Source organism: Apodemus sylvaticus, chromosome 4, assembly GCF_947179515.1.
Source record: "Apodemus sylvaticus chromosome 4, mApoSyl1.1, whole genome shotgun sequence".
In the NCBI taxonomy this organism is placed as follows: Eukaryota; Metazoa; Chordata; class Mammalia; order Rodentia; family Muridae; genus Apodemus; species Apodemus sylvaticus.
The window spans coordinates 54,860,976-54,882,992 of NC_067475.1; the positions used below are offsets into that span (position 1 = coordinate 54,860,976).

Sequence of the window (22,017 nt, forward strand, 5' to 3'; positions counted from 1 at the left end):
TGGATTTGGTGATACCAAGGAGAGTTATAGAGAGAAGGTGAGAAAGAGGGTCAAGTCTCTACGTTGTATAGGAAGGATCGAGATCCTTTCCTCGGCTTCCCACAGTACTGTCTGCAATGCCTACTAATCCTACCCCAAGGACAAGCCTAGAAATTGCTCTTTAGGAAAATTATCTGGAGAAAAAATAACTGAAAGTGATAGTTGTCCCTTCTTAGAACAGTGCACTCATCTAACCCATGTTTTGAAAGGCCAAGGACAGACAAGTCGCCAGCACATGCAGCTATTTTCTAATAACTTAAGAAAACTCCTCAGGAATTAGAGACAGCCAGAGGCTTCCGAGTATACAAAAGAAGCAAAGCCCTCCTCATAAAGGGATACATCAAAGGAAGCAAGGGAAGAGTTTCACTTTACAGAACAAAACCCCAAATCTAAAGCCATAATTACACTCTTTATAGACAAGAGGGTTTAATCTTAGAAAAAAAGTAAATTTTTAGAAAATGGGAACACTTAAAACACATCAAGGGGGAAAAAAAATCAATAGAAAATAGAGGTGAGGAAATCACTAAACATTTTTTCTAACTTCCTAAAACTTAAGTTTCTAGTTTGAAGGTCAATGGTCTATATGACAGAATGAAACTACAGAACATCAGGAAAGAAAACGACCTAAAAATTTCAGACTGGAAAACACAATAGGCCTTACACAAAGGATCAAGAATCAAAATGGCATTGGATTTCTTCATAAGAGTTCTGAAACTGGAATATCATATTGCAGGGCTTTAAATACTGAGAAATGGTTACCATCCCAAATCTATAGCAACACTGTGAACTACAGCAAACACGTGCAGATATACAGGGTCTGAGAAACTACTTCTGACACATGACTCTTTTCAAAGAACTACATGAGATCCTATAAGACAGGGATCCAACACAGGAAAAGAATATCGCAGGAAGATAAGGAAAGTCCCAGAATTTTCTAATCCTGTTTTGTTATTATTTGTTTGTTTTTTAAATGGCTTAAAACCAGTAAATAAATGCAAGAATGATGCTGGAGTCATGTCCCAGAAAGAAAAAAGACAACAAATCATTGGATGCTTTTTAACATAATGAGACAATTTTGTTTTTACATTTATTCGTGTGTGTGCATGCATGGGTGTGTGCAATGCTGTGCATTTGGAGGTCAGGATATTAACTTGCTGTCTTCTCGGATCACAGGCCCTCTGAATAAAGCGTAACTTTAAGATTTAGCTCCTGTCTCTACTCATAGACATTTGTGTAACAGCCTGGGATCCAGTATCCTAGATACAAAAGTAGAAAATGGCATTAATGACAAGGCTAATTCCTACAAGTATACAGATGTCAAAAAGAAATTATACAGGCCGGGCAGTGGTGGGGCACGCCTTTAATCCCAGTACTTGGGAGGCAGAGGTAGGAGGATTTCTGAGTTCGAGGCCAGCCTGGTCTACAGAGTGAGTTTCAAGACAGCCAGGGCTACACATAGAAACCCTGTCTTGAAAAACAAAAAAAAAACAAAAAAAAAAAAAAAGAAAGAAAGAAATTATACATTTCTAAATTAACTACACCTGAGAAATATTTTATGGTAATGCAAGAAAATACCCTGCCAGGAGCCATCCTCACTTAGAACTCAATGCCAAGAACTCTCCATACCAGGAGCCATCCCCACCTGGCTCTCAATGCCAGGAGACCTCAATACCAGGAGTCATTCTCACTTAGATCTCCATGCCAGGAACTATTCCTTAAAACCCCCCTCCTTTTGAAGTTCATCTGTAGATAGGTTACTATAGCAACCCCTTTCCACTTCACCACCTCATGACCCCCCTTTTATCATGCCAGAATTCCAACAGCAATAACTAGCTTTACCAGAAATTATGAGAAACTGTTTCTTAGAAATGATGCCAACCCCCTGAGATTGTTCCCCCCTTTACCCCTCCCAAACCTTGTATGCTTCCCTTTATATTGACTTGTGTGAAAATTAAAGTTTGACAGCTTGATCAGAACTAGACAGGCTGTCCGGCCTCTATTGTCTTGTCGCCCCATCGCCTTTCTTCTAGGTGGCCTAAAGGAACCCTGTTGACTGTCTTGCGGGTTGGAACAATACCCCTTGACTCTTCTCGCTGCATAAATTAACCTGTTTACTAGTGACAGGAAGATATAAATGTTCTAACTAGTGAAAACATGAATATGCAAAGTCTTTAGCTGCTATGTTTTTCACAGTTGCCAAAATTGTCTTCCTATAATCACTCCAACATGTTGTAAAAACACCCTCTTGTTCCCTAAAAGTCTGTGAAATTATTTGTTGAATGTAAAAGGCACAGGGGTAAAAATCAAAATAAAGTCTAACACTAAAGATTCAGTAAGATGGTTCATACAAACACAACTGTCCTGGTGCTGGTGAGGAAGCAAAAAAGATACCAGACAGGAAAGATGACTATAAAGAGATTAAAACAGACAAATGAAGGTAGGTCCGAGAGAAATTGGGGGAGGCCCTCAATTCTGTAAGGCTCCAAAGCAAGGTAGAGGCTTCTGCTCCTATCACTACAGTAAGAAATTACTATTTCAGGTTTTATAGTCAAGTACTTACTTCTGGCTTCCACAAGGTGATTCTTCAAGAAAAGGGATGTGATTTGTTGATCCAGGATTACGAGGAGTGCTTGTGTGAATATTAGAAGTATCTTGCATTAACCTCTGACTGGAATCTTGGGGTGGTGTACTGAAACTAGTCACAGAGGAATTATTTGATCCACTGTTTTTGTTCCCAATGCATTGTTGGTTGAGCACTGGCACCTCATTACCAAGACTGTCCATCCCAATATTTAATTCACCAAGCTTTTGAATAGACCTATAGAAGTAAACAACACAAGTAGTTTTTTTTTTAAAAAATGTAGTTTAAAATGTTCATAATATATCCAAGGCTAAAGCTTGAAAATTCAAACTTGTGAATATATATAATCAAGAGGAAATTTTTTTTATAAAAACTGCACACCATCAACTGAAGACATAACCAAGATACTAAAAAAGATAATCCAAATTTTCCCACAGTACCACACTATACAGAAGACAAAGGTTGTTGCTTGGCATATGCAATGCTTTGAATTAAAAAAAAATCAGATTTTCCAAAAATTGTCAACAATAATATCAAGGTACCAATTTTCCTTTAACAAAATAAGCTGTCTTCATTTCATTTATCTCTAGGAACATCCTGTCAACATGCTATCAAGACATGGGTGATGAGAGCATAGCACAAATGGTAAGTTGGGCCCTTATTACTCAGGTCTGCATTCATTTACTCACCCTTTAACTACCGTTTGCCAGACTCTGATGGGCACTGGAGAGATAACACACTAAACAATATGTCTCTCTTTTAACAATCCTTCCATGTGCCTAGGCTGACTCCTTGGAAGCTCAGGCTTATGGAAGGCACACAGAAGATGGCACTAGACTCTCTTAGATCTGGGATGCCTTGGGGGTTAATATCTGTAATCCCATCATGAGAGGTGCTAACATAGGAGGGTAAGACCAGCCTAGCCTACAGTGAGACCATCAAAAATTGCTTAGGTCTAGCACTGACCCAGGATCGCCCTTTAGCCAAGAGTCAACATAAAAGAAGACTAACACAATTGGTAGGACTACTGAAGTATGATAGGTTCGTTGTGCTTTTTCCTTTCCCTTTATTAACCATTGTGTGTATGTTTGGTTTTTGAAGTCTTTTACAAAAGACAGGCATACTAACAAATGCCTATAATCAACCTGCAAGGCTGAGACTAACCTGAAGTTCACAGAGACTCAACTCAAAAACCACAACAAAAACCAGGGGAAATTTTAATATTTATTAAATATATATTAGGTACAAATTAAATTAGAAAGAATTTCTAAAATTATGTTTTTGCAAAACATTAATCCTGTGATATGCCCCACCCACCCAAAAAAAGACCCAAGTAAATCTGGACATTAAATGTAAAGGGACTTCAAAATGCTCACATCGGTTTGACTGTCATTTTAGAGTTCTCCCCCCACCCCCCCACCCCCGCCCCCCACCTCTCTTTCTCCTCTCTCTCTTTATTTCTGAATTTGGGTCTCATTCTATAGACCAGTCTCTTAAAGGATGGGTTAGGTTAGGATGAAGGCTGGACAAAGGCTGGGACAGAATAGACTTTTAAATGCCCAATCACTGATGCCAAGTATAATACTAAGCACACAGGCAAGAATATAAAAGGTTGGTGCAGCACTATTAAGAGACCAACAAAAAATGATGTCCAAATCATTTGCACACAGGATAAGCATACACAATATAGACCTTACTATCCTGTGGACTTAGAACTTAATCATGCTGGGTGGTGGTGGCACATGCCTTTAGTCCCAACTCTCAGGAGGCAGAGGCAGGCAGATCTCTGAGTTCAAGGACAGCCTGGTCTATAGAGTGAGTTCCAAAACAGCCAGGACTACACAGAGAAACCCTGACTATTAAAAAAAAAAAAAAAAAAAAAAAAAAAAAAGCAGAATTAGTTACTAATTAAGGGTGTGTGTGCATGTACTTCAGCATGCTTGTGGAGGCCAGAAGACAACATAGATGAGTTAGCTCTTCTTCTCACTGACTATACCTCCAGAGGGCCTGGGTTCAATTCCCAGCACCTATATGGTATCTCACAACTCTCTGTAGCTCCAATGGCTTCTTCCAGCCTCTGTGACCACCAGTCATGCTCTGGCACACAGACAGGCACAGAAACAAAACACTAGCACTAAAATGTTAGAAGTTAAACAGAAAAGAAATGAACTTCTTTATTTTATTTTATTATTTTTTAAAGATTTTTTTTTTTTTTTTTTTTTTTGGTTTTTTAGAGACAGGGTTTCTCTGTATAGCCTTGGCTGTCCTGGAACTCACTCTGTAGACCAGGCTGGCCTCAAACTCAGAAATCTGCCTGCCTCTGCCTCCCAAGTGCTGGGAATACAGGCTTGCGCCACCACCGCCCAGCTTTTTTAAAGATTTATTTCTATGTAAGTACACTGTAGCTGTCTTCAGACAGCACCAGAAGAGGGCATCAGATTTCATTAAGGATGGTTGTAAGTCACCATGTGGTTGCTAGGATTTGAACTCAGGACCTTTGGAAAAACAGTCAGTGCCTTAACCACTGAGCCCTCTCTCCAGCCCATGAAGTAACTTCTATATCCTCATCTACCTTGAGTAAAATGGGACCCCCTAGCCCACAAGCTTCCAGCCATGAGCTGAACCACCACACTGCTCATTACTCAGGGAATAAAGACAAAACTAGGTTTTGTAACTAAAAGACATGCAATTTTACATTACAAAAAAACATTTCTAAAATCCTGAAAATTCCACACTACATGAAAAGTAGCAGTTACTGCATGTTTTAAAAGAGGGTTGGGTGGGAAAACAGGGGAAGGGAAGGGGGCTGATGGGACTTTCAGGGAGTGGGGGGGTCTAGAAAAGGGGAAATCATTTGAAATGTAAGTAAAAAATATTTCGAATTAAAAAATAAATAAAAAAAAAGATTTATTTCATGTGTATGAATCTTTTCCTACATGTACATATGTACATTGCATGTTTAGTTGGTGCTCACAAAGGCCAGAAGAAGAGTTACAGGTGGTTGTGAGCTTTCCACACCATTATGGTGAGAACTGAACCTGGATCTTCTCTAAGAAGCATCATGTGAGCTTAATGGTGCCCTAGCCTTCACTGTATGCTTTGAACAACTTTAAACAAATCTCTTATTTACAGAGAGACAACAAACCTATTAAGGAATTGTTCAGTAAGATTTTGCTGCTGATCAGGACCATCCTCTTGGTTCACACCTCCTTCAAGTAACATCTGCTGGTATATCTGCCGCTGTTGCTCCTTCTGTTCTAGATGCTGCTGGTAGCGCAATCTTTGCCTATAATATTCCTGAAATTGTTCAGTGGAATCTCGAAGCTTAAAAATATTAGAAAAACAATACACATTGTTTTGATGAACATGGTTGAATAATTGAACAGACCATTACTGAATTATGGCTTTTCATAATGCTGAGTAAAATTACAACTAGAACAATTTAAAAGTCACTTATGAAAAATAACAATAACATCGGTGTCTTAATTGTCACCGATTACTGGTCCCTCTGCTTTACTCTGGACTGAAACGACCAGTTATTGTCCATTTCTGACTAGCCCAAAGTAAGCATGCACACTGACAGCAATAATGAGCACACAGACAGGGAATATGCATGTAGATAATAATAAATTTGGCATTACTTAAATTAGATACCTTTTTAAAGACTGTATTACTAGTTAGTAAAAATATTAACCTTATCAAACATATTTAATACTGAGCATATAACAGGTTTGTATAGATAGAAACATATTTGCCTAAAAACTAGGCTAAAATATGCTTTCATGAATGATAGCTCATTTTAAATTCATCATCAGTCTCAGTATTTCCCATTCATCCACTGAAACAATTGTTTTGGGGCTGGAGAGACAGGCAAGTAGATAAAGGGATCTCCCATATAAGCCTGACAACTTGAGTTCTCTAAAAAGAGCCATCTCCCACAAATTCTCCTTTGATCTACACATATGCACTGTGGCATGTGCACTTGCATACATCACACCAATAATTTTTTTAAAGGAAAAAACATTTAACACCTCTTCAAGTAGAGTAGCACAAAAAATTTATAATCTATCATAATACAATTTCCTGTCATAAACATAAAAACAGAACCTTAGGTTTAGATAAAAATATTGCTCTATATCATATATTTTAAAATTGTTTATTAAGTACAAAAAGTAAAATATACAATATATGCCTTTAAAATGAAAATTAGCCACATTTAATGTAAATTCAATTATTTAAATCATGCAATGCCACTATGTGGCATTGCAGGGTTTTTTTAATACATTTCTCTACTTAAAAGTTATAAAATACTCAATGACAACTAAACATACTATAAATTCTCTGGGGAGAAGCTAGAAAACAAGCCAATAAGAATATTTAAAATCTTTGTACTATACCAAAATATTAAAAATCTTTTCAATTTTATCCAAGTCCATTAATTTTTACAGAGTATAACTTTGAAGCAGATGGCATTCAATAAATATTACCTCGTTTTTCTCTTGTTTAGCTGGAACTGAGTTCTGTGCTCCATTTGCAGGCTCTTTCTCTAACCCTGAACCCTGGCACATGGGTTCACTGCTCACAGGCTGCTGGGCCTCAACAGGTGTATCACTTCTTCCCAAAAAAGTAGAAAAAACAGATGGGAGTGAAAAAATACATTTAGAAGAATTCTTCTTGCATTAAAAAAGAATATTAAGGCCAGGCAGTGGTGGCGCAAGCCTTTAATCCCAGCACTTGGGAGGCAGAGGCAGGCGATTTCTGAGTTCAAGGCTAGCCTGGTCTACAGAATGAGAAAATAATATTAAGGATTTAGTGTTTTAAAAAAAACAAAACAAAACAAAAAAAAAGGATTTAGTGTTTATCAATTATTTTTTTTAAAAAGGTATCTTTATTCTTTTCTTTTACTATAGAAAATAGTTTCAAAATATAGACCCAGGCTCTTGTTCTGTGCTATCAAACTCCTGAGCTCAAGAGATCCTCAGCCCACTTGGGAGGCAGAGGCAGGCAGATTTCTGAGTTTGAGGCCAGCCTGGTCTACAGAGTGAGTTCCAGGACAGTCAGGGCTACACAGAGAAACCCTGTCTCGAAAAAACAAAAACAAAAACAAACAAAGAGAGAGAGAGAGAGAGAGAGAGCTCCTCAGCCCCTCACAGCTGTAGCTGCAGATGTGGACTGCCATGCCTAGGTAGAGCATACATTACTCTCAAGAAGCAGGGTCTCTAATCTAAGTCTGTTGTACTGGCTAGTTTCGTGTGTCAACTTGACACAGGCTGGAGTTATCACAGAGAAAGGAGTTTCAGTTGGGGAAGTGCCTCCATGAGATCCAGCTGTGGGGCATTTTCTCAATTAGTGATCAAGTGGGGAGGGCCCCTTGTGGGTGGTTCCATCTTTGGGCTGGTGCTCTTGGGTTCTATAAGAGAGCAGGCTAAGCAAGCCAGGGGAAGCAAGCCAGTAAGAAACATCCCTCCATGGCCTCTGCATCAGCTCCTGCTTCCTGCTTGAGTTCCAGTCCTGACTTCCTTTAGTGATGAACTGCAATGTGGAAGTGTAAGCTCAATAAACCCTTTCCTCCCCAACTTGCTTCTTGGTCATGACGTTTGTGCAGGAATAGAAACCCTGACTAAGACATCTGTGTTTTCAGGAAGTTCATTTCCTTTCTTTGTGGCCCAGAATCATCTACAAACTGGATAGGCTAGAAGATTTAATACCCAGTCTCTTTATGCAATATGAATTGTGATTTTGTTATTCAAATTTTTTTTTTCCCTCTCGTATGTTTCTACAGAGTTTTAAGACTTTAAATTTTATTAAGAGACTTTATTTGGCTTATTTATACTTAAGATTAAAGCAAAACATATCTTTCTACTTTTTTAATTATTCAAGATTATTTTTCAATTTTTTGAGACAGTGTTTCTCCATTTAGCCCTGGCTGTCCTAAACTTTAATAAATGATCTTTTTAATGGCATAATCAGTAACTTTTTTGTCAATTTTTTCCTAATATTCTTTTAAAATACTAACAATTTCTGCTTTTTTATAGCTATAAAAAATGTTAACAGTGACCCAATGTCGTGATGTATATCTCTAATCCCAGCACTTAAGGGTCAGAGGCAGGCTGCTTCACACAATGAGCTCCAGGCCAGTCAAGGCTATATACTTTGTCTTAAATAAATAAATAAATAAATAAATAAATGTAAAGAAAAAAAGAAAAATGTTATCTGATGATGAATACCAGACATTTACACAGATTTACCTATTGCTACAAAAGACCATAGAGACAACTACAGAAGTTAAATGACTTTCCACTTTAAAGAATTTAGTTTTAAAGACTCACCTCTTCTAGAAGAGTATATAAGGATAAAGGGGTCAGGAAGACAAAGTGAGACAGTCTTTTCCCAATGGCACCCTCTACTCAGGTGTGCATGTGAAGAATGGTCATTATCAGACCACTGTGAGTTACTGACAACTCTGACAGCCTTGCCCACACAGAACCACACACAGAAGCAGACACTTTCTGAGAGGACTCTAAAAGCACAGAAAATAATACCAAGAACTGGAAGAATGATATTACATGAAACTAAAAGGCCTCTGCAGAGCATACGGCCTGGGAAAAGCTCTGCCAACCATACATCAGATAATACTTAGCATAGACCAAGAGCTAAAGAATGTGAACACCAAAGAGAAAAACTCACCAAGTCAATAAATGGGCTAATGATCTAACTGAACAGATGATTCTCAAAACAAGAAATACAAATAGCTGATAAATATTATGCAAAATGTTCAATGTCCATAGTCATCAGGGAAATAAAAATTAAAACTGCTTTGAAATTCCACCTCACAGTCAGTTAGAATGGTTATCCACAGGAGAACATACAATAGCTAAAGCTGGTGTGGATGTAGAGAAAGAACTCATACTCACTGGGAATATGAACTTGGACTGCCTCTATGGAAATCAAGGTGGAGGTTTCTCAAATCTAAAAACAGACTACCGTATGACCCAGCCATATTACCCTCATGAGTGTGTACCAAAGGCTGCAGGTCAGCACATCGCAGAGACACTCGCACAGCCATGTTTCTAAACAGCTGTGCAATTTGCAACAGTGAGAAGGCGGGACAAACCTGATGACCAATAACAAACAGATTCAGAAAATGTAGGACATACAACAGTGGGCCTTCATGGGCATCTTATGTATTCTTGTACAGTATAAAATATGTTTCTGACCATTTGTGGTTTACTTCTGATAATGTAAAAATATAGACTGTGATCATTCTCACCCCATCACTTCCCTTCCCCCTTCCCTCTCCTGATGACTTCCTTCTCTTCAACTGTGCTCCTTCTATTCCCACATCTTGTTTCTTTTTGTACAGCTAGTCACGACTGTTGTGAGCTGGTGATTGGGATAGCCATGCCACTCCCAGAAAACAGTGTTTCACGTCCCCTCCTCTCTATCTCATGGCACTCAACAACAACCCCCACACCTAGGGTGATGTTTCCTGGACTTTGAAGCAGGTACAGATATTCCATTTAGAACTAAGCACTTGGGAAACATTCTCAGTTCTCTGGCCATTTGTGAGTCTCTACATTAACTTCCAACCTTTGCTAAAAGAAACATTTCTGACCCAGGCTAAGAACAGCACTGTTCTGTGAGTATAAATACAAATATTTAGAAGGCGCTTTGACTAGGTATTCATCTAGCAAAACACTGCAATGTGTTCTCCACTAGGGCCTGTCCCCCCCCAACCCCAATCCCCACCCCCAGCCACAGGCTCAGTACCAGCATGCATTCCCTGCAACAGAACCTAGTCTGAAAGTTGGCTGTCCCAGATAGTCTTGCCATTTGTGTACCAGGGCACATCCTGCCTGGCAGGTCAGAATACATAATGGCATTATACTCAGCCATAAAGAAAATGAAATCATAACATCCACAGGAAAATTGATACACCTAGAGATGATTGTGTTAAATGAAATAAACCAGACTTGCTGGGCAGTGGTGGTGCATGCCTTTAATCCCATCACTTGGAAGGCAGAGGCAGGTTGGTCATCAAGGCCAGCCTGGTCTACAGAGTGAGCTCCAGAACATCCTAGACAGAGGAACCCTATCTTGAAAAAAACAAAACAAAACAAAAACAACAACAAAAGAGAATAATTCAAATTCAGAAAGACAAACTCTGCATTTTCCCTATGGAGGACCTATATTTAGAATGACATTTATGTATATGGTGTGTGTATAAGTCATCACACTAGAAAGGGGGTTATGACAGAGAAGAAAGGTATTTAAGGAAGGAGAGAAAAAAAGAGATAAATCAGAACACAAATGTATGAAAATGTGTGCATTATAACACCCATTACTTTATAAGCTAACTTTAAAAATAAACCTAAAATTCTTACAACTACAAAGTACTGAACACCAAGAACATCTGCATGCGCACACTACAGATTACTTGGAACCGACAACGTCCTAATTCTTAGGAGTAAATGCTTACCGCTCAGGAGATTCTTCATAGATGCTGTGACATTCTGTATTCTCAAGCATGAGACTTCTGCTGAGGTTTTGTACCCCTGGATAGTGGAAGTTAGCAAAGGAGTGTGACATTGGAGAAGTTTTGTTTCCAAGATCTGAGATCCTCTTATCGTGACTGGTTAATCCACATGTGAGGCCATCCAAAGCAGGATTGAGAGAACGAGTCATATAGGCATCAGCTGACTGAGGTCTTCTCATTGGAGATGAAGGGTAGGGAGACAGTTTGCTGATAAGAGGAGTCAACAGATCAGCATATGCAGCTTTTGTAGGCTTCAGAAGTTTGTCAACATGAATATTAAGCATTTTCTGTTCAAATGCACAAGAAAAGACTGAAGAAGGGAGATTTTGAAGCCAAGACAATAAACTTAGATCTAGATCATCACAACCGTTGCCACATAAGAGGTCGATGCCAAGAAGGACTTCACTTTCTGTAATTTCTTCACCAGTTGCTTTACTCTGACAAAATTCTACACAGCATTCATAAAGTAGGCCCTTCATTACGAGCTGGAATAAGCGATTGTTACTTGCTTTAAAACCAGCCTCACTTAGCTTCCTGTCGGCAGGGATGAACTCTGCAACCATGACACAGACCTCTTCAAAGCAGTGAACTCGTGCAGTGCTGGGATTCCAGTCCTTAAATTCAGCATGATTGGTCAGACGAGGCAGGGTGAGCAGCAGACAGAGCTTGCTGTAATCATCTTTAGAAGGGCAGTACTCCTCGAGAGCATGCAGACACTGGACAGCTTCTTGCATGGTGAATTCCAACTGAAAAACAAAGGCTGACTATAAAGTGGTACAAGGCAATGATCACCTTAAAATAAAATATGAAAGCTGAGAGCATAAAAGATAGATATAGGTGCCAGAGAGCATACACATAATTTGTACAGTGTAGTAATTTTTAACTGATGATGTTTTTACAACTTAAAAATAAAAAAATTGGTTAATTACCAAATTAAAATTTTACCTATAAAAATAGCATTCTAATTCACATTAAAATTCTTATAAAGTGTTTGTTCTTTAATTCACTTTCATTTTGTTGGTACGGTTAGATACAGGGTCTCTATGTAACTCAGGTTGGTCTTGAACTCAAGCTCCTCCTGTCTTCTCAGTCTTATGAATACTGGAATTAGAGTTGAGAGCCTCCATGCATAGTTCAATAAAAGTGAAAACTGAAGGATGACAATAGTTTGTTTTAAAAACTTGATTATTTGCTTTAGCTCAAATGCAAATGAGCCATTTTCTTGGTCTCAACTGGTCTTAGAATAAATTCTAAGGGATATTGGGATAAAATGCAAAATTCACAACAGGGAACATTTACACTACAAAACACTACAAAAACAATAGAAACAGCAGAAAGAAGCTTAGATGAGATGAATGACAACAATGTGTATACTAAACAGTCAGATACCCAGAGGGCATGACAACAGGTGGCCTGGGAGAATTAAGTGCCCCAGGTTAGCTATGAATATGGCCCAACCCAAAAGAGTAAACATGAAGGTGTTTTTCTTCCCAACTCAGTTGTGTGGTTCTTGAGCGTATGCACTGTAGATGACAATATCATGTCCAAGTGTCAGAAGTCTAGACACACCTAATAGAATTTAAGTATATGGGCCTATCTTACACATGGGAATAACTGGGAATACAGACTGAATCAATTAGTGACAAACTCAAAACATCAAGTTTAGTTTTTAAAACTTGTTCCATTGTGACATCATCTGATAAAAATTTCTTCATCATGGGAAAAGAAATGCCATTATATTATCCCTTGTTTTGCTATGCTCTGAATTCTCCATAATTCATCTGTTGTGGGTGGGGTTCAGTGGGTAAAAGCATTTGCTACAAAGGCATAAGGTCTAGAACTGGGCCAGAAAGATGGCTCAGTGGGTAAAGTACGTGCTGCCAAACCTGACAATATTGAGTTTAATTCCCAGGATCCATGTGGTGAAGGCGAGAACTGACTCAAATAGTCCTCTGATCTCTACACTTGTGAATGGCACAAGTGTGTGTGTGTGTGTGTGTGTGTGTGTGTGAGAGAGAGAGAGAGAGAGAGAGAGAGAGAGAGAGAGAGAGAGAGAGAACACAAATAAACAAATGTTGAAAACCACTATTCTAATCCTTGGTGGTTAAAATCTATTTTAGACTTTAAAAACCTCAACTCTACTTCAAAAATTCAATTCAAAGTTTATGTTTGAGTTGCTTGCTTTTTCATTTTAAAGCTTTTGATTAATTCTGGACTGAGATTAAAACAAAATTTCCAATGATTTCTAAAATCATCCTAAGCATACTTCTGCCATTTTGTATTATGTATTTATGCAATGTATTGTCATCATTAACAACTATAAAATAAAATATTGACCAAGGGCTGGCAAGAAAGCCAAGAGGAAAGAGTTGCCTGCCACCAACTCTGAGGACCTCAGTTTGGTCCCTGGGACCTAGGTGGCAGGAGAGAAGCGACTCCTGCAAGATTTCTGCCAACCTCCACATACTTTTACCATGAAGTGTGTGATGCACCCCCCATAAAATAAATAAATGATAAAAATTTAAAAATTGATCCAATACTGAGTTAAAGATTTGCTACATCCTGTAATATAAAATAGTGAGCCAACATTTATGCCTCTATATAACAATGAGCAAGCCCCAGGCGGCAGAGGCAGGAAGCTACAGAAGCTCAGAACCATCCTGTTCTAAGCCAGCTCAAAGCCAACAGGCTGCATGGGCGCCTGTTTCCCCCCCCCCCCCCACCTCCTTTTCTTCCTTGTAGGTACAGGAGTGCTTTGCCTGGATACAGATATGTGGCCATGTGTGTACTCAGTGCCCTGGAGGCCAGAGATGGTGTTGAATTACCTGGAACCAGAGTTACAGATAGATGGTCATGAGCGATCATGTAGATGTTAGGAACCAAACTCAGAAACCTTTTCTTTAAAAGAGAGTGACCTGAGAGATGGATCAGTAGGTAAAGTACTTGCTGTGCAATATAATAAACTGGGTTCAAATCCCTAGAACCCACTAAAGGTTTGCAACATGTTCATAATTCCAGGGCCAGTACAGAAAGATGGGAAGTGGACCCGGGAATCTCGGGAATCTCATAGACCAGCTAGTGTGGCATATACAGAAGCAAACAACACAGAAACTTTGTCTCAACAAGCTAGAAAGTGAGGACAGACACCCAAGATGTCCTCTGACCTCTATACATATACCATAGCATGCATACATTCTCTCTCTCTCTCTCTCTAACACACACATATACAAATCATACACACATACTTTTTTTTTAAATTTCAATAAATATATAGAGGTTGAGGCTAGGCTAGAGAGAGGATTTCACTGTTAGGAACATTTGCTCTGCTTGTGAGAAGACCAAGATTCTAGCACCCATGTAAAAACCAAGCATGGTTCACACATGCCTCTAACCCCAGCATGAAGTTGGTGGACACAGGATCACTGGAGCTTATTGACTGCCAGTCTTGCTAAAAAAAAAAAAAAAAGAAGAAGAAGAAGAAGGAGGAGGAGGAAGAGGAAGAGGAGGAAGAGGAGGAAGATGGGGAAGAAGAAGAGGAGGAAGAAGAGGAGGAGGAAGAGGAAGAGGAAGAGGAGGAGGAAGAAGACGAAGATGACAACGACAGCAATCCTCCCAAGACCTTGCCTCAAAGAAACAAGAAAGACTGAAGAGGACAGCCTATAAGGACACACTGGACTCATGTACACAAACACACACACACACACACACACACACAGAAGGGGGGATATATACCTCACATATATACATATATAAAGAAATTAATATACATAAATATTAATTAAATATACATATCATATACATATCCATATACATCTCATTAGCATGTAAATTTGCTTTCACTGCTAATAAACAGTATGATAAAACAATATGTATAACATTTTAAAATAAAATTCCTTAGATTTTTGATCACTAAATTCTTTATTTGAATACCAATAAAACCAGGGGCATATCAATTTTTCTAGGGTAAAAAGAGTCAAAAGAGGGAAACGCTTAATAGGCCCTGGTCTAACTTACCTGAAAGGAGAATATATACCTTTGGAGTATTCACACAGCACTTTGGTTTAATCAGAGAAGTTTAGAAGGATTACAGATTAAAAGTATTACATCTGTAAAACTACAGATCTTGCCTCATCATAGCTTACAAACCCTTGGAAAACCCATGATAATAATCTTCTGATTTAGTAAATAAAATAGCTGAAAACAAGACTAGGGCGCAAACCTTCAGGAATAAAAATCTTACATGCTGGGGCTCATCTTCTGCAGACATTGCATTGTTAACACACAAAGCTTCTAGAAACTTCTGCTTCAGGATAATATAACGAAACCTGTGAAAGAAGAAACATTAAAATGATTAAAAAGTTGAATGATAACAGGCATGGAAGCACACATCTATATATCCAGACTCAGGAGGTTAAATAAGGACAACCATGAGCCAACCTGAGCTACATGGCAAGAATGCTAACAAAGCCAAAGCCTAGAGAAGCTTCCAAAGCACAAGTGTGCTCCGTGCTGGGCTGCCGGACTGCCCAGGACTCTGCACAGGCCAGGCACATACTCTACCACTGGGTTAGAGTACCACTCCAGCAATTTTTTTTTATTCAATATATTCTTTATTTACATTTCAAATGATTTACTCTTTCCTGGATCCCCCCTCCCTGAAAGTCCCATAAGCCCTCTTCCCTCCCTGTTCCCCAATCCACCCCTTCCAGCTTCCCTGTCCTGGTATTCCCCTACACTGCTGCACTTAGCCTTTCCAGGACCAGGAACCTCTCCTTCCTTTTTCTTGGGCATCATTTGATATGTGAATTGGTCAAATTGGGCCAGCAAGATGGGTCCACAGATAAAGGTGCTTATTACCACACCTGAAGATCCAACGCCCTCTACTGGCCTCATATGCACATATTCCCACACAGACACATATGCATGAGCATAATTGAAAATAAAAATAAATCTTTAGGAAAAAAGTTTCCACCACCCTAGTTTAATACTGCTAGATCAGACAGAAAAATGAGTGAAGAAACAAAACAACAAAAACAAAAAACAAAAAAAGGAAAAAGAAAAAAAGAAAACAAAAAGGGAACCACGGTAAGAGATGCATTCAAATGTACTGTATAAATTCAAGTGCCCTAACTTACAACTATTCCCAAAATGATTAAGATGAAAAGGAAATTGTAAGGAACACTGAGAAAACAACAGAAAAATGATGGAAAGACAAGAAATTTCACTACAAAGAAAAAACAAAATTTGTATTTTGGACTAAACAAGTTAACTACTTGCTTAAATAAAACTCAACACTTTTAAGAAAGATGGCCCCAGCCGGGTGGTGGTGGCACACGCCTGTAACCCCAGCACTCTGGGAGGCAGAGACAGGCGGATTTCTGAGTTCGAGGCCAGCCTGGTCTACAGAGTGAGTTCCAGGACAGCCAGGGCTACACAGAGAAACCCTGTCTCAGAAAAAAAAAACAAATCCAAGAAAAAAAAAAAAAAAAGAAAAGGAAGGAAGGAAGGAAGGAAGGAAGGAAGGAAGGAAGGAAGGAAGGAAGGAAGGAAGGAAAGCCAGCTCCATGGCTAAGAATGCTTGCTGCTCTAGCAGAAGGCCCACGTTCAGTTCCTAGTACCACACAGAGCGGCTCACAGCCGCCTCAAATTCCAGGTCCAGGGGATTCCATACCTCTGGTGTCTTCAGGAACCTGCTCTCACATGCACACATCCACACATAGACATATCCACATATATACATAATTTAAAATAATAAAAATAAATATTTTAAAAGCCAATACTTTCAAAGGACAATAACAGACTGCATAGCCTCAAAGATAAATTTACAAGCCAGGAATACAGTTCAGTTGTACAGCACTTCCCTAGCATGTACAGGGCACTGGTTTCTGTCCCAAGCATTTGGACTGGAGGAAATCTACAGGGGTGGAAGATACTTTATATAAAAATGAGTACTGTTTTAAAGTGACTTAAAGTTAGGAAAAAAGATGATCATTAAAATCTGAACCTGGTATCACCAGAACTCAAACTTAGGAGCAAAACACTAGCAAAAAAGCAACTATTTAAGTTAAAAAAAACTTACAGAAAAATCCACAGAAAATAAACAGATAAGACTATCTCTGAGAGGCGAGCAGTGGTGGCACACACGTTTATTCCCAGCACTCGGAAGGCAGAGGCAGGCAGATCTCTGGGTTCAAGACCAGCCTGGTCTATAGAGTGAGTTCCAGGACAGCCAGGACTACATAGAGAAACTTGGGAGCAGGACACACACACAAACACACACACACACACATGACCCAACAACAACAGCAAAAAAGGTATCTCAGAGAAAAATTAAACAAAACAAAAACTTTTGAGTTAGGCCCAATGTATAGCACAGGCTGATATGAAATTCCTTATTAAGTGCAAGAAACCTCAAACTCATAATCTTCCTGCCTCAGCCTTTTAAGTACCAGGATTACCAGTATATACCACCATGCCTAATAAAAAAAAATTGAAATTGAAATGTATGCTATCTGAAATTTAAAATCCCATACTTATCATTATGTAGCTAGGAGAGACAATTCATAGACTCTCAAGAAGCTCAAGAAGAAAGAAGAACAAAGTATGGATACTCTGGTCCTTCTTAGAAAGGGGAACAAAATACCCACAGGAGGAGATACAGAGACAAAGTGTGGAGCAGAGACTGCGGGAAAGACCATCCAGAGACTGCCCCTCCTAGGGATCCATCCCATATACAGTTACAAAACCCAGACACTATTGTGGATGCCAACAAGTGCTTGCTGACAGGAACTTGATATAGCTGTCACCTGGGAGGCTCTGCCAGTGCATGACAAATACGGAGGGGGACATTCTCAGACAACCATTAAACTGAGCACAGGGTCCCCAATGGAGGAGCCAAAGAAGGAACCCAAGGAGCTGAAGGGGTTTGCAGCGCCATAGGAGGAACAACAATTTGAACCACCCAGTACCTCCAGAGCTCCCAGAAACTAAACCACCAACCAAAGAGTACACATGGAGGGACCCATGGCTCCAGATGCATATGCAACAGAGGATGGCCTTGTTGGACATCAAAGGGAGGAGAGGCCCTTGGTCATGAACTCTAGATGCCCCAGTATAGGGGAATGCCAGGACAGGGAAGCAGGAGTGGGTGGATTGATGAGCAGGGCGAGGGGGGGATAGCTTAGGGGATTTTCAGGGGAGGGGGGATCAGGAAGGGGGACATTTGAAATGTAAATAAAGAATATATCTAATAAAAAATTCAATAAAAAATAATCCATAGGAACAAAGAGAAAATGTGCTTTTAAAAAGATTAAGGTGTGGCAGCAAATACTGTAACCCCAGTATTTGGAATATGGAAGCCAGAAGATTACAAGTCCAGTCCATTCTGCAGAGCAAGACACTGTCTTTGAACAAATTTTTTTCAGTTTGAGGGTATTAGGATGGGAAGCTCAGTTGATTCAGTGTGTCCTCAGCATGTACAAAGTCCTGGGATCAAACACCAACACTTTATTAACTGTATCTGGTGGTACACACCTATATAAACCCAAGTATCCAAGAGGTGGAGGTAGGAGGATAAGAAGTTCAAGGCCAATCTAGTATCAAGTTTGAGGCCAATCTGAGGCTAATGAGACCCTGTCTCAAGAGAAACAAAAGAAGGGAGAAGGGCCTTGCAGATATGGTTTACTCAGGAACATTTGTGAAGCATACATAGCCCCTATGTTCAACCCCTAGAACCACAAACAAAAAAACTAAACAAGTCCTCAATGCTGTGGACAAAATTCAATTTTATATTATATCCCAGAAGGAAAATACAAAGTAAGATATACTTTTGAAGAAGTATGGCCAAAGATATTTCAAATTGGAAAAATAAACATATAGCTACCCCCCCAAAAACAAATGAAGAAATTAAAAAACACTTAAGCATATCGTAATTGTAGTGGTTTGAATAGACCCACAGACTCATGTGCCTGAATCTTGGCCCACAGGGAGTGACTCTACTAGGAGTTGTGTCCTTGCTAATATAGGTGTGGCCTTGTTGGAGTAAATGTGTCTGTGGGGTAGACTTTGAGGTCCTATGCTTAAGCTCCACGTAGGGCGAAAGAGCCAGTCTGCTCCTGGCTTCCTTTTGATGAAGATGTAGAACTCTCTCTCGGCTCCTCCAGCACCATGTCTGTCTGCACACTGCCACGCTCCCTGCCATGACAATAATGGACTGCACCTCTGAACTGTAATCTAGCCCCAATTAAATGTTGTCCTTTTTAAGAGTTGTCTTGGTGATAGTGTCTCTTCTCAGCAATGAAAACCCTAATCAACAATAATCAAACTGCCAAAAAACAATGATGAAGCATAAAACTTAAAGGCAGTCAGTGGAGGCAAGAAGGAAGGACATTGGTTACACTAAGAGAATAAGGACACAAATTACAATTGACTGTCATTGAACAATGAAGGCTAAGAGTCAGCAAAAAGATGTCTCTGAAGTACATACACATCACTATTTGATATGCAGAAGTCTGCATACACACTACTGACTGAGTAGACCTGCATATGGAACTTGCAAAGACTTCAAGCACTATAACTGTGTAACTAGAGTGCTCTAATACACCAGGATCCAGTGTGTGCTGTTTTATAGAAAGGCTGCATCTTACATGCATTTATTTTGTTTTGTTTGCTAGGTTTCTGTCAATGACAAAACAGTAAAACCTTAAAGTCCTACCTTTTTTTGTCAAATTTTTCCATACATTCTAGAGGCTGAATGAACTGAAGAACTTCATCCCATTGACCATCCAGAATTAGCTGCCTAAATAAATAAAAACCCAGAATGCTCATCAATTCAAGTCACACTAATAGATGACAGAAGAGATGACAAAATAGACATTAAAAGCAAATAATGAGATTAGCCTCTGACTCTTCAAACATCAGTAATATTCTTTTACAATAACAATTTCTCAATTTTGAATAATGATAACAGTAAATTTATAAAATGGATGGATGGGCAGAAGGACAAACATAAGATTTCTAGTATTTTATTTAAAGAATAATAACCAATCACAATATATGTCATAGTAGTTTTATAAAGAGGTGTTTTAATCTTAAAATTGGAGGAGAATACAATTTCATAGGTTAGATCTTTAAATGAATACATTAGCTTAATACTTACTAATTCTTTCCACTTTACCTGAAACCAGTAAAATTTCATCACAAATCAACAGGCTCCTAGAAAGTACTCAAGGGCCAGTACTAAATTCCAGAGGTATCAACACTTGAAAGACAAGAGCAAGCCAGGCATGGTGGCACACACCTTTATTCACAACACTCAGGAGGCAGAGGCAGGCGAATCTCTGAGTTCAAGGCCAGCCTAGTCTACAGAGTAGGTTACTGGACAACCAAGGCTACACAGAGAAACCCTGTTTCCAAAACAAAAAGAGGGTGACGGGGAGGAGGAAGAAAAGGGGGAGAAGGGAGAAGGGAGAAGGGGGAAGGGAGAAGGGGGAGGGGGAAAGGGAGAAGGGGGGAAAGGGGAAGGGAGGGGGGAAAGGAAGAAGGGGAAAGGGAGAAAGGGGGAGGGGGAAGGGAGAAGGGGGAAGAAGGGGAAAAAGGAGGGGTAAAGGGAAAAATGGAAGGGAGAAGGGGGAATGGGGAAGGGCAAAGGGGGAAAGGGGGAAAAGGGAAAAGGGAGAAAGGAGAAAGGGGAAAAGGAGAAAGAAGAAAAGGGGAAACAGGAAAGGGCAAAGGGGAAAAGGGGAAGTGGAAAAGGGGAAAAGGGGAAAGGTCAAGACAAGGGAAAAAGAACACTACTTCTGTACTAGTTCCTCACTATAGGTTCCTGAGGCTAGAGGACCACCAAATGGGATTCAGGGAGGTATAATAATTTTAATAAGCTACAGATAATTTAATAAACCTCTGTGTTCTCCTTTCAGCTTGATGTTTATAAATTAGGAACAGCTCATTTTTTAAAATATACACTCCATCTCAAGGATATGCAGAATCATTAAAATAGAATATATTTCTATATGAGAGATTGTTATTATCTTTTCCATCAAAGTCAGCCCGGGGTTTTTTCAGTTTTCCACTGTGGAAAATATGGCAGTCCCCCTTGCCTTGCAAATCCCCCTCTAAAAATTACACCCTAGAAAAATAATTCAAGACACAAAAAGTCTTATGTATAAAAACTGCTCAGTAAAGTATATAAAAAAGTCTCATGGATAAAATTTTAAAATGGGCAAGCCATTAAGAGACTAAATTGAAAAGTTTTAAGATATTTATTTGTAACCACAGAGAATTCCTGCGAATTCTTTTATTTTGTTTTGTTTTGGGTGACAGTCTTGATTTGTATATGTTGTTCTGGCTGGCCTGGAATTCTGCCTGCCTCTACGGCTCAAATGCTGGGATTAAAGTCATATACTACAATGTCTGGAAAAATTTTGCTATTTTTAAAAAATATACACAAAAGGGGTTAGAGAAATGGTTCAGTGACTAAAAGCACTAGCTGTTCTCTCAGAGGACCTGGATTCAACCTCTAGGACCCACAATCATCTCTAACTCTAGTTCCAGGAGATCTGAGACCCTCTTCTGGCTTCCATAGGTACCAGGCATACACATGGTACACAAAACACACGTACATATAAAATTAAAACAAAATTCAATAATATATATGTAATATATATAAATGCAAGAATTACAAATGTTTCAGGTAGTGAACTTACTTTTAATAATTAATATATTTTATAATAAATGCTTTATTTTATGGAATGCATTTCTATACACTCCTTGTGCATATTTTAGAAATATTTTCTTTATCTTCCCAGGGCCTTGAATTTCTTGTGTACCTTTTAAATTGATACACACTTAAGGCTATAACTCT

The 22,017-nt window shown here is 39.1% G+C and overlaps 1 protein-coding gene across 4 annotated transcripts in view; it reads right to left on the reverse strand.

The window, feature by feature from the left end:
* Nucleotides 1-22,017, reverse strand: part of Wdr47 (WD repeat domain 47) — a 53,757-nt gene that overhangs the window by 14,251 nt on the left and 17,489 nt on the right. The window contains exons 3-8 of one of the 4 annotated variants that reach the window (XM_052179432.1): nt 19,870-19,953; nt 15,376-15,481; nt 11,100-11,902; nt 7,108-7,231; nt 5,766-5,944; nt 2,600-2,857 (exon numbers count right to left, since the gene is read on the reverse strand). In XM_052179432.1, the coding sequence (XP_052035392.1) occupies nt 2,600-2,857; nt 5,766-5,944; nt 7,108-7,231; nt 11,100-11,902; nt 15,376-15,481; nt 19,870-19,953 (1,554 nt within the window). Of the gene's footprint in view, nt 1-2,599; nt 2,858-5,765; nt 5,945-7,107; nt 7,235-11,099; nt 11,903-15,375; nt 15,482-19,869; nt 19,954-22,017 lie in introns of all 4 variants that reach the window. The other 3 variants (XM_052179430.1, XM_052179434.1, XM_052179433.1) reach the window with 3 other exon arrangements.